Source organism: Monodon monoceros, unplaced genomic scaffold (genome assembly GCF_005190385.1).
Source record: "Monodon monoceros isolate NGI ecotype Baffin Bay Population unplaced genomic scaffold, NGI_Narwhal_1 Super_Scaffold_18, whole genome shotgun sequence".
NCBI lineage: Eukaryota > Metazoa > Chordata > Mammalia > Artiodactyla > Monodontidae > Monodon > Monodon monoceros.
In genome coordinates, this window is record NW_021703774.1 from 1,352,700 (window position 1) to 1,364,577 (window position 11,878).

Consider the following 11,878-nt stretch of genomic DNA (forward strand, 5'->3'; position numbering starts at 1 on the left):
AAGCTGTGACGAAAGACAAATCCTCCCAAATCAGCCCCAGTGAGAACTTACATAGGAAGGAATCAAGTGGATGACAAGGAACACCTAACTCATAAACCTCCCACCTCTCTCCTGCCGGGGACCCCGACATCTGTGAGCAATGTGGACTCAAAGCAAAAGCTGCTAAAACCTGAGGCCCAAGCAGACGGAGCCCAGAGTCCCGTGGACAAGCGGCCTTTATCCCCAGCTGCACAGGCCTGAAGGGCCTCACAGCAGGATTTCCAGAACAATATAGGCTAATGTTGAAATTAGCAAAATGAAAGGGAAGTCACAGAATTTGCAGACTGGGAGAAAACCTGGGTGTCACCTAGCCCGACACCCCGATTGTGGAGTAGAAGAAAACTCCTGCATGGGCTTGTATGGTTGAACCAGGGCATCTGCCCTGGTGCTTGATGGGGAGTTAGGGCTGAAGAAATATTTGTTCAGTAATGCGTGGACGGGCATAGCGGGATGAGATCACACAGAAAGACAATGACAGGGCCAGGATTAAAGGATCTAGGATAATGTCTACTCATGCTAATTAAAAAAAAAATTCTTAAGAATGATTATAATCAGGTTGGTTTTTTTTTTTTTCTTGTTTTTTGCGGTACACGGGCCTCTCACTGCTGTGGCCTCTCCCGTTGCGGAGCACAGGCTCCGGACGCGCGGGCTCAGCGGCCACGGCTCACGGGCCCAGCCGCTCCGCGGCATGTGGGATCTTCCCGGACCGGGGCACGAACCCGTGTCCCCTGCATCGGCAGGCGGACTCTCAACCACTGCGCCACCAGGGAAGCCCAATCAGGTTTTTTTTAAGGCACATTATTTCGTTTAGTCCTGACAACAATCCCCAGAGGTAGACTTTGTTATATCTATTTTACATGTGGGGGAACTGAGACCCAGAGGTAGAAGACTCTCGCCCAAGGTCACATGCTCAGCAGTAACGCAGCTAGAATCTGAACGCGGGTTTGTCCAACTTACAAACTCAAGCCACATCCCCCCCTGGGTACACATCCTTGGTCATCAGCACATACTGAGGAGAGGGTTCCTTCGGGATTTTTCTAGAAACATCTAACCTATACATGACTGGACCATGAGAATTCAAACTTCTTTCAAATCTATGATCAAATCAGATATATTGGGAAATGGACTTTTTTTTTTAATATGATGTTTTCTTTATGCTTTTTCTAAAATGTTCTCATCTGAGCCATTCAGAAATATCCAGTCAGACAGGAGGCTGCAGTGAGAGCCACGTGTGAAATGATAGCCAAGCAAACGGACCCGGTCAGAGCTGGGGGCCCTCCCCTCGGGGACCCTTCCCACCCCGCACCACTGCCTCGGCGACAAGGATGCGCCTGCTCCTCCATGAAGCCTGAACCCACACCCTGCGGGAAGTAGCTCCTTACCGGATAGCCCCACGAGCCGTTCCCCGCCTGGAACTTCGAGTAGTAGCTGCTCCGGCCGGTGGTCCCGTAGCTGTTGTAATTGTCGACCAGGCCATCATACATGGAACCTTGAGGACAGGGGCAGGGGTTAGGCCATTCGCTCCCCACAGCCCTCCTGCCCACGGCGCCCCCTCTGCATCTGGTGCCCTGCGGCCCTCGGAGACCAGGGCTGAGGCCTTGGAGGAGGAGAACGGGGAAGCAGCCGTCTGCTCACCTTCTCCCTCTCTCCACCCGGCCCTCCACAGCCAGATGGCTGCAGGGTCAGCTCCGAGGGCCTCGGCCGACCCCTTCCTGGGGGTCTACCCCTGTGGCCGGGGGTGGGCAGACACCTACAGGTCAGGAGTTGGCCTGGAGGGCTTCAGGCCCCCATCATCCCGGTCCAGGGAATCACAACTCCGAGTTCCACAAGGATGGCCTTCCCACTCATGGATGACAGCCCGGAGCTCCACATGGCAGCTCCAAGCCTCAGGGCCGCAGGGCAGCTCCGCAGGGTCCGGGGCCGACGCCACGCGGGACTCTGGTCCCCGAGCCCAGCTTTCCGCCCCCTCCTGCATCTCCCAGGTGCCCCAGCTGCTGCAGGGGGAGCGGCCACCAACCTCAAAGGCCCGGTGAGGATTAATGAACTGTCTTCCGAGTGCTTGGGGGCCCACAGATGACAGGCTCCGGGGAGGACAGAGCGTCATTACTCTTATTAAGGGTAAAGTGGCTTTGGATTTCAGAAGGCAGCCTGGACGCTAGGCTCCTTCACCGGATGGCTTGGGAACCCGAAAGGACAGCCCAATTCTTCCCGCTGTCCTGCTGCCCTTGAAGCGAGGCTGACAGTGACCTGCCTGGGGCTTTGCTCACACCATGTCCCGTGCCGAGTCTGCCTTCCTTCCTCGGCCACAGCCACTGAATCGCAACCGTCTGTAAACCCAAGTTCAAAAGCTGCAACCGGGCCCCGCCCAAGAGGCTGTCCTGCTGTCCGTACCCCAGGTCACATCCTGCCTGGTGCCCCGTTTCCTAGACTAGGAACCATGGCCCCATGGCCTGGGCATCCGGAGCAAGGGTGGTCCTATACCCTTACTAAGCGATGGCCCCTGGGGAAAGTCGATCCAGGGAGAGGGGGCTGACCCAGCATCAGGGGAAGGGTCCGGCCGGGATCCCACCTGGCTCAATTCACCCCTCCCCATCGGCTGTGCTCCCTCAGACTCCCAAGCCTTTGGGGGTGAGCGCTGGAGCATCTGAGCTGGGGGAAGAAGACAGAGCAGAGGGGCAGCTTTGGGTTGTAGCAGATGTCCCTGCCTGGTGCCACCTCCTCTGTCCAGAGCCAGGTGACCCCCAACAGCTCACAGGAGGGGCAGTGTCCCTGATTCTCCATGCCCCCCATCACGGAGGATCAACTGGCCACTGGGGCTGCCGGCTGTGGCACAGACCCCCTGTCCTGGGCGCCTAGTGGTGCTGGAATTGGTCCTGGCTCCGGCATTTGGGCAAAGCACTTGCCTTCTCTTGGCCTTGGCTTCCTCTTCTACAGACAGAGGGGTTTGGCTTCTCTGGACCTCAAGGTCCCGTGGTTGTGTGATTACGGTGACTTGTGTCTGGGCATTCAGAGAAGCCTGACCTCTCTTCTCTAGAGACAGGGCTCAGCAAGGAAGAAGTTTGGGCATCAAAGGCTACATCACCACCTCCTTTGCTGCCTGCCTCAGGGTCCCCCAGAGGTGTCCCCACCCCAGAAAGCCCCAGGCCCAGGCCTGGCTCCAGAAGGGATGCCCCTGAGGCTCTGAATTGCTCCAAGCTCCCTGCTGAATGCAGGCAGCTCATGCCTCTTCCTTTCTCCAGAAGCTCTGGAAAAGCTGCCTTTGTCAGGAGGAGTCTGGAGGCAATCTCATGGGCGTGGACGCCCAGAGCTCGCTCTCACCGAGAAAAGGGGCTGCAGCCAGGAACCCCGGTGGCCGACGGCCAGCGTCCCGTCCATCTCCCCTCCGTCCAGCCCACTCCTGACATCCCTTCCAGGGCAGGCCAAGGCAGGGCTCACCTGGGCAGGGATTTCTCACCCAAGGGCAAGCGTGGGTCAGCCAGCTGCTTTGGATGAAAAATCTGGGGTGGTGACAGACACAGAGTTATGGGAGAGGCATCTCCAGGAGGCTCCGTGGAGGGCAAGCTCCCACAGAGCCTCCGCCCTGCTCGGGAGGGAGTCTGTCAGCAGTGATGTCACTCGCCCTCTTGGTCATCGGGTGAAGCATATCCTCCCCGACACCCTGCACCTGCCTGCCTCCCTCTCATTCTCCACTGTGTGACAGGTGGGGAGTTCTCTGCCGTGGAGGCAGATGACCTCTGGAGTACCTTATCATTCCAAGGCCAGTCCCTGTGACCCAGGGGGCACTGTGGTGATGAGAGGTGTGGGTTGTAACTCTCACTTCTGGTTGGGCCAAGGCCTCCAGGCCCTTCCAGGCAGCTCCTGAAGGCATCTCCCCAAGATCACCTGCAACTGGGGGTCAAACTGCCTGACTCCTACCATGAGCTGCTTGGCTTGGCCTCCTTGTGAGAATGTGGCTGCCATCACACCAGCCAGCACTGCTTCTCTGGCAGGAGGCAGCTGCCCTTGGGCCGAGGTTTCGAGGGTGGGGAGTCCAGACACCTCACACACTTGCAGTCACACCTTGCAGTGTGCCAGATACCCGAAGGGGTGCAGGCGGGAGGCGAGCCGTTTGTGAGACTGTTACTCCCACAGCAGAAGCGAGCGCTCCCTCTCCTGACCCTGGGGGGTCTGGTTGGGAAGTACCACCCTCTGAAAGTCAAGTTCAGCAGGAAGAACATGGAGCTTCTCACTGAGAGTGATGGGACAGCTCTGATGACCTGCACTTCTCCACTGGCCCCTTGACCTCACTGGACGTCACTTCTAGGAAGCCTTTCCTGATGACCCCCACCTGGTCCCCGTGCCCCAGGCTGCCTGTCCTCTCAGTGCAGGGTACGGTGAGGTACGGTCCCCCTGCCCAGCTCTGGTGCCTTGAGGCTCAGTGTTCCCATAACTGCAGCAGGGGACTGGGGTCCTTGCCTCCACTCAACCAGGCCCCCCTCCCACCCAAAGAGGTCCCTGGCGGGTCGGTGAACTGGGGAGAGACTGGAGCCAGAACGCCCAAGGCTATATGCTCAGGGAGGATTCTTGGTCCAGAGGTGGGAAGGGAGGGGGGGTCCCAGCACCAGTTTGCCCCACAGTCACCCCACCTCCCGGGAAGCACTGCACCCGCTGTTGTCGCTGGAAGGGCCCATGGGCCTTTCCGCGTGGCCCAACTGTGTGTCTGCCTCGAGGCATCTGCCCTCCCACAGAAGCCCGGGGTCAGAGAGCAAAGGTCTGCCTTACCTGTGGGCCAGCATGGCCGGCCGCTCCCTACGCTGCAAGCCTCACTGTGGGTCATTGCTCCGGGTGACAAGCCATCTCAGAAAACCCACCCCGCACACGGCAGCACCCCGGTGCCCCTTCCCTTTGGCCTTGCACGGCGGCCTGACTCTCCCTGTGTCACTGGGCAGCCCTTTGTCAGGACCCCCGGGATTCCTTCCCCACTGGGATGGGTGAACCTTCGCAGGTATGACTCATCCTTCCACCCCCAAGCTTTCCATGGGTCACACCCGCCACGCCTGAAACATTCCTGCTCTTCTTCTCAGCCAAGCCTCTCCCTGGAGCCCAAACCCTGCACAAAACCAGCTCCTCCTGGAGAAGACCCACCTCCCACCCCGGCACCCCAACTCTCCCTCGGAGCCGTGTCAGCACTCGGTCTACCTGCTCGACACAGTCTGTGCTGTACATTCTCTGTGTGTGTCTGCTGGGGGCGTTCTCCACCCACCCCGACCCAGGACCAGACTCACCTGGAGAAGGCCCTCGGGACACTGGCCAGCCTGGCCAAAGGACTGCCCCAGGGGCAGAGGTTGCCCGAAACGCCTCTCCTCCACCCCAGTCTCCCCACACCCCCGTCCCTGCTAGCCACAGGCCCTCCCAGAGAGGGAACCTGCGTCTCACAAGGCTCCTGCCTCTTCTAGCTACTTCTGCACTTACATCTGCTCCTTAGCACAAAAAGCTTCAGAAAGGAAGCCCACTGTCTCTCGGCCTCAGAAACGCCTTTACTTCACCCCCTAAATCCGTCCCATCCAGGGTGCCCAGCAGGGTGAGGCCCACAGCAAGAGGAATTTAAGTTAGACAATAAGGAGAACTGTCGGAAGAGGGCACGGAGATGTCTGGGACCCCAGACTGTCCCGCAGCCCAGCTCCTGCCCCTCGAACATCGCAGGGGATGTTCTGCCCTCCACCCAGGCCAGCGGGGTGCTCGTGGACACACCGCCCTGTCCTGGACGGGAGGAGTTCAGCTCAACCCCACCTGACACGCTGGCGCAGTCGTTGCCCTTTCCTGGGCACGCGTACAGAACGGAAACACCAAAGCACACCGGGGTGTGTCCAAACCCAGCTCTGCTGGAAACCTGCTTCTCCTCCTCACGACCTGTGTGTGGCCACCACTAAGCCTACGTGCTGGACTGAGGGCAGAAGCGTGCTGGGGCCTGGGCTCAGCCCCCCGAGGGGGTCCAGGGTAAAGCATCGTCACCAGCAACTACCACACTAGATGCCCGTCCCTGTGTGTGTGTGTAGAGGTGTGTGCCTGTGACGGGGGTGGTTCCCACAGGGGGTCTCTGTGTGAGGGCGGGTGAGGGCCAGAACGAGGATTCTTGAACTTTGCTGCATCTCAGAACCGCCTGGGAGCCCTTAAAAGTCCACATGCCCGCGCTGTCCCCATACTAACTGAACCGGAACCTCTGGGGGCCGGAAATTCCCAGACTCTTCCGACGTGTGACCATGCTTAAGGACAGTGCTTTGGGGGATGTTTTTTGGGGATCTGATGCTTCCTGGAAGGAAACCGTGAGGGCCCTGTCTTGAGGGGAGGAGCTTTTTTTGCAGCTGCAGACGGTCTGGGGAAACCGTCTGCAGAGGCAGTGAGTTATCCATCTATTTCCAGTGAAATATCTGGAGATGATCTCACCCCACCTCTTACAGTTGCACAGACCCAGAGAGGGGCAGCCACTTGCCCGAGATCACACAGCAGCTGGCAACAGATCAGAGAGAACTCAAGCCTCCTGACACCAGCGGGACTCCTGCCGCTGCACAAGCGCCGCGAGGCGGGCCGCGTGTGAATGCGCGTGTGCGTGAGGACACGTGTGTGTGTGTGCACAGCGGCGGGTATACGTGTGCATACATGCGTGCCTGTATGGCGTGTGCCTACAGAGAGCCTCACATGAGGCTACCTTCCACGGAAAACAGTCCTCCATTTTGTTTTGTTCAAACATCACATAACTTCTACGGGTCATACCCCTATCGCAGAAGTAGCTCCCAGAGTTTTAAACCTAGGACAAGTGGCTTATTGATATTTACAATTCCGGGTGTGGGGAGAGGAATTTCTTTCGTTTTGTTTATTTGTTTTCTAATCTCTGTCAACGAGCTTAGCAAAGGAGCAGGACGGGGGGGGGGGGGGGGGGGGGGGAAACACCCTGGAATACTCGGCATTTTTGCATGTGTTGTAACAGGCCGGTGGAAATTCTGGCTAAGCCCTCAGCTCCTAGAGGAGGCATTGTGAAGAAATGAGAACTGGTCTGCTTGAAGTTTAACTAAGATGTTTCCCTGCTGGGGCAGGCCTAAGCACAGACACCACGTACCTCCTCCCGTCTCAGTTTTGGTCCCGAGGAAATAACCCCAGAAGAGACACCTGTGCCCAGCCTGTGGTCAGGGCAGGACACCTTCCAGGAGAGTAGAGACAGCAGAACCTCCCCGGGTGGAGGGTCACGCCGAGACACAGCCCCCCATGAATCCAGGGAGCCGGCCAGCGGCGTCCTAAGACAGGGTCTTGGCTCCCCTGGGCACAAGCCTGCCCCCAGGAGGGCCCCGGGGAGCAGGACACCTGCCCAGCACACCCCACCCCCACCTCTGACCATCACAGGTGGGAAATGGTGCTTCTGAGAAGAATGGAGACAGAACCTTCGGGCCCAAGGCTGACGATGGCTCCCGGGGCAGTGGGCAGAGCGCGTGGGTTAGGACTCCCTGGAGTGATGTGTGGAAGGCAGCTGGTTCCACCGAGCTGTGTGTGTGTGTGTGTCTGTGTGCGTATGTATGAGTGTATGTGTGCGCGCGTGTGTGTCTGTGTGAGTGTGTATGTATGTGTGTGTGCGTGTATGTGTGAGTGTGAGTGGGTGTGCGTGTGTGTGGCAGCAGCGGCTTCGGACTTGGATCAGAGGAGATTTGGGTTCAGCTTTAGGAAGAGATTCCAAGCGGAGCTTTAAGGGCATGAAAATGGCAGTGTCTCCGCTCGGGCCAGACGACAGCACACCAGTCCCTCACCCCACGGTCCACCCCGCAGCAGCTCCCTGCCCGCCGCAAGGAGGTCATGTTTCCCAGCCCTGATCTCCGGCTGGGCAGCCACGTCCCCGGGTTCCTCCCGCTGCCCACGGGGACCCTCGGGAAGCGTAGGCAGCAATGCTCAGGGGCCCCATTCAGGAGAAGATGGGTGGGTGGGTCCCGAGCAGCCTCCTCCTGCAGGGTCTCCAGGCCCCAGAGAACCCCTCCCTAACTGGGGACTGCCTGACAGGGTGGGCCATGCGTCTGGGCCCGTGTTTTGGGGAGGGCACGGCAGAGACGGGCGTTCATGCCAGGCTTCTCCCACGCGGTCCCACACCCAGCCCTCGGCGGCTCAAGGCCCCTCCCTGACAGGATGGAAGGCAGCCCTAGGGGCTGGCTCCGAACAAAAGACACTCCTACTGCCAGGATCTTGGGTGGCTGACCCCTGACTGTCCTACAGGGCTACAGGGAGAGGCAGCTCCTCTGCGGTCAGTGGGGCGCACCTGGCCTTCTTCAGGGTGGGGGCCCAGGAGAATCAAAGACCCCAGAGAGACCTGCTCTTCTCTCTCGGGCAACTGAAAGAGAATTCGAGTCTGTGCAGGGGGCGAGGGGGATGGCCTGGGGCGTGGTCCTTTCACAGCCGCCAATCACCCCTCCGGGGACCAGAGCAGACACATGGAGTGAAACCAACAGGACAGAGAAGGACCAAAGCGGGGAGAGGCAGTCACAGAGCAAACGGGGGACGCCTGGGCGGCGCTGGCGAAGAGACAAAGCCGGATAAACCAGAAACACCAGCTGCAGGTGGCCTGACGGCCTCTCCCAGCTACAGTGCCGCTGGGGAAACTGGTCAGAGCCAGGGGTAGAGGGGACATGCCTCCAGGGTCAGCCCTCAGAGAGGGATGCACTAGCCATCAGAGTCCGCCCCTGCCTGCTGACGCCCCCGGAGGACCTTGGGATGGAGAAGTGGAGAGAAGAGGGATGGATGTGTCACCCACAAAGAGAGAGGCCAGGGGCACAGTGCCCAGCCAGCGCCCCATGGGGGAATCAGAGGGGGTGTCTGGGGCACTGGGGCTGGTCTGAGACATTTCTGGAGCTGCGAGCCTCAAGCTCAGGCCAGGGACGGAGCGGGAGTGGGATGGGGACAGGTGAGTCTGCAGCAAGGGAGAGAGGAGGTTGGCTTGAGCTGTGACTGGGCTGTGGCCAGGAAGGGCACTTTGTTTCCCAAACCTACTTCCAAATAAGGCTGGAAGCAGCTACCAAGGCACCAAACAAAAGGGAAGGGGGCAAGTGCTCTGGAGGCTGTGACCTTGAGTGGGGGTCTGGAAGGAGAGGAGTAGGGAGCCCAGGCCAGGGTAAGGGGCACAGCCGCACAGACCTTTGGGTTTGGGGTGCAGGGGAGTCCTCCGCCAGCCACTTTCTCCCCCTCAGCTCTACACGGGGGCCACTTGGGCGGGGGCACAGAGGTTGAAATCGTGAGCTGGTGTGTGTGTGTGTGTGTGCGCGCGCGCGCGTACGCGCGCGTGTGTGGGAGAATCGGTGAGGATTCATCTCCTTTGTCCCCCCCTCTTTACTACCCTCATTCTCCCCGCTCTCTCGTGAACACCTGACTTGATCAATATATCTCTTTTTTTCAATAAATAAATCTTGGATGACCTGTACTGGTTTGCAGTCTGCAGCGTCTTTATTAGCATTTAAATAAATAAATAGAAGGCGCCCTGATTTCTGCGTAATTCTCACTGGGAATTGTTTGTATGAAAGCGTTTGGTCTAAAAATCCTCCGCAAAGGGCCCTGTCAGGTACCATACCTTCCTCCTTGCATTTCAGGGGTCCTACCCCTTTCTCCTGGCCGCCCCCAGGTGGGGGAGCTTACCGTGGAGGGGAGAGGGCTGGCCAGGCCGGCACCTAGATGGACAAGTGCCCACCACGAGGGCCCAGCAAGGTGGGGGGTCGAGGGCGGGGATTCCCAACCTTGGCCACAGAATTCCCTAGTTGCCCCTAAGACACTTGTTTCTAGGCAAGCTGAGTGGGGCAGGGCGAATCCCGTGGGAAAGTGGGTTTCTCTCAGCCACGGGAAAGAGGGCATCCTGGTCCCCTTCCCGGCCTCAGTCCCCAGGGTCCGCACTGGCCCGGGGCGACCTTGGAACCACACATGCCTCTTCCAGGTGCGAGGCTCCCGCTACCACGCCGCGCAGTCACAAGGTCTTGTCTGCTCCCTGCGCCACATCCCCGGCCGCCCGCCCCTCCTGGGCCTCCACTCGGGTCTCCGTGACTCCCTGCCCGTCGGGCAGCCACGCACCGCCCTCCCTCCGGACCCCCCCAGGCACTGAGATCCCGCAGCTAAGTCCGGGCAAGATGGGGCGGGGTGAGGGAGGCGCACGACCCCGGGCGACCGGGTAAGACAGGACGCGGAGACAGTTCCCCGGACCAGGCCGGGGAAGAGAAAGCCCTGGGCCCCGAGAACGGCCCTGACTGCGTCTCCCACCGCGCCCCCAGCCCCCAACACCGTGAGCGCGCCGCCGAGCGGCGGCTGCACAGTAGACCCGGCGGCGGAGGGGAGCGCTGCTGGGGTCTGCGCGCGCCGCGCGCCCCGCCGCCCGGCCACGCGCGCATCCGGCCTTTACCTCGGTTGGAGTGGCTCGGGGTGGACGACTGGGAAGTCTTGGGCTTCTGCCTCTTGACGGTCATCATCACCTGCTCCTGCACGCGCTGCTGGCCCGACGTGCCGGTCTTTATCTTCAGGTCCGACGGCAGGGCCAGCGTCGAGTTGTCCTGGTCCTGGAAGCATTCGTAGGCCAGGGCGGTCTTGAGCGGCGAGTGGTTCATGGCGGCGCGGGGCGCGGGCCCGGAAAGCGAGCGGCAAGGTGCGAGGTGCGGGGCGCGCGACGTGCGGGGCGGCAGCGGGGTCTTCTCGTGCTCAGAGGCTCCCTGTGCCCATAGAGCGACGGCCACGCGCGTGACGGCTCCCGGCTGCTGCTCCCGGCACTTCCACCCGGCGCGTCCTGGCCCAGGCACTGGCGGGCCCGCCCTTCGCCGCGCTGGATATACCGCCCCGCCCGGCGCGGTCCCCTCCCCGCCGCGGCCGCTCCAGCGGAGCCCCGGGCGCTAAGCTGAGGGCCGGGCGCTCTGGGGGCAGGGCTTCAAGTCCCGAGCCTGGACCGTGCTCTCTCTTCCTTTGTCCCCCTTCCCTCTCCCCGCGACCTGCCGAGGTGAGGCCTCCGCCGGGGAGCCGCCCTCTGTCCCGGCGGTCCTGCGCGCTCAGGGATAGAGTGCGTGCTCAGCTCGGAACTGAGGGAGACTTCTCTCTAGAAAAAAGGAGTCTTTCTCGACTGGGCCCCCTGCACAGCCAGATGCCCCTCTGCCTCCGTGCAGAGGTCACTGCGGAGACCGGCCCTGTGGATGGGGGCTCCCAGGTTGACGGCAAGGAGCACAGCCCGGTCCAAAGGCTCTCTGCTCCAAGACAGCTTCCAGCCTGCAGGGAGGGGGTGAGGGCCTGAAGCCCACAGCAGGATGAGACTTGAGATGCAAAACCACAAAGTAGTACCCACCCCCCAGGGCATGGGCATGCCAGGGGAAACACCAGGTGAACAGTGGGTGTCTCTGAAACTCCAGACTTAGCCCCTAAAATGGGTGCGCCTGGTACATCTTCGGGGCTCAATAAAAAATATGTTTTAACGGATGAGTAAATGAAGACTAGCTAATTTAAGGTAAATTAAGTCTGATTTGAATCCTACCCAGATCCTTACTGAAAAACCGTAAAGTAGCCTACCCCTTAAAACTACCCGGCTGTGGACCTATTATCCTAGGACGTTGTGTGCATTCTCCCATACTCCCTGGGGCGTGTGTAGTGATGTTTCATTCTTGTAGCATTGTCCTCAGTCCCCGAGGCAGCCGGCGCCAGGGAATCTGGTGTGTAACAGGAACTGAATATTTTAAACCTATGTTGATGGAAATCTTTCTAAGGGCAGCACACCCCTGCCTTTCCCCCTTTGGCAAAAGACCCTGAGCACATTTATGCACTTCTTGACAACTCAGGGTTCCCATGCTGGACATCCAGTGCTGAACGGACAGTG

The 11,878-nt window shown here is 60.0% G+C and overlaps 1 protein-coding gene across 2 annotated transcripts in view; it reads right to left on the minus strand.

Annotated features, from left to right (window-relative positions):
* The window catches only part of PKP1 (plakophilin 1), a 41,343-nt gene extending 30,483 nt beyond the window's left edge, over nucleotides 1-10,860 (minus strand). Inside the window, exons 1-2 of one of the 2 annotated variants that reach the window (XM_029229623.1) lie at nucleotides 10,430-10,860; nucleotides 1,422-1,528 (exon numbers count right to left, since the gene is read on the minus strand). In XM_029229623.1, coding sequence (XP_029085456.1) covers nucleotides 1,422-1,528; nucleotides 10,430-10,631 — 309 coding nt within the window. In that variant the 5' untranslated portion in view covers nucleotides 10,632-10,860. The remainder of the gene's footprint in view (nucleotides 1-1,421; nucleotides 1,529-10,429) is intronic. The other variant, XM_029229622.1, reaches the window with a different exon arrangement.
* Nucleotides 10,861-11,878: the final 1,018 nt, after the last annotated feature.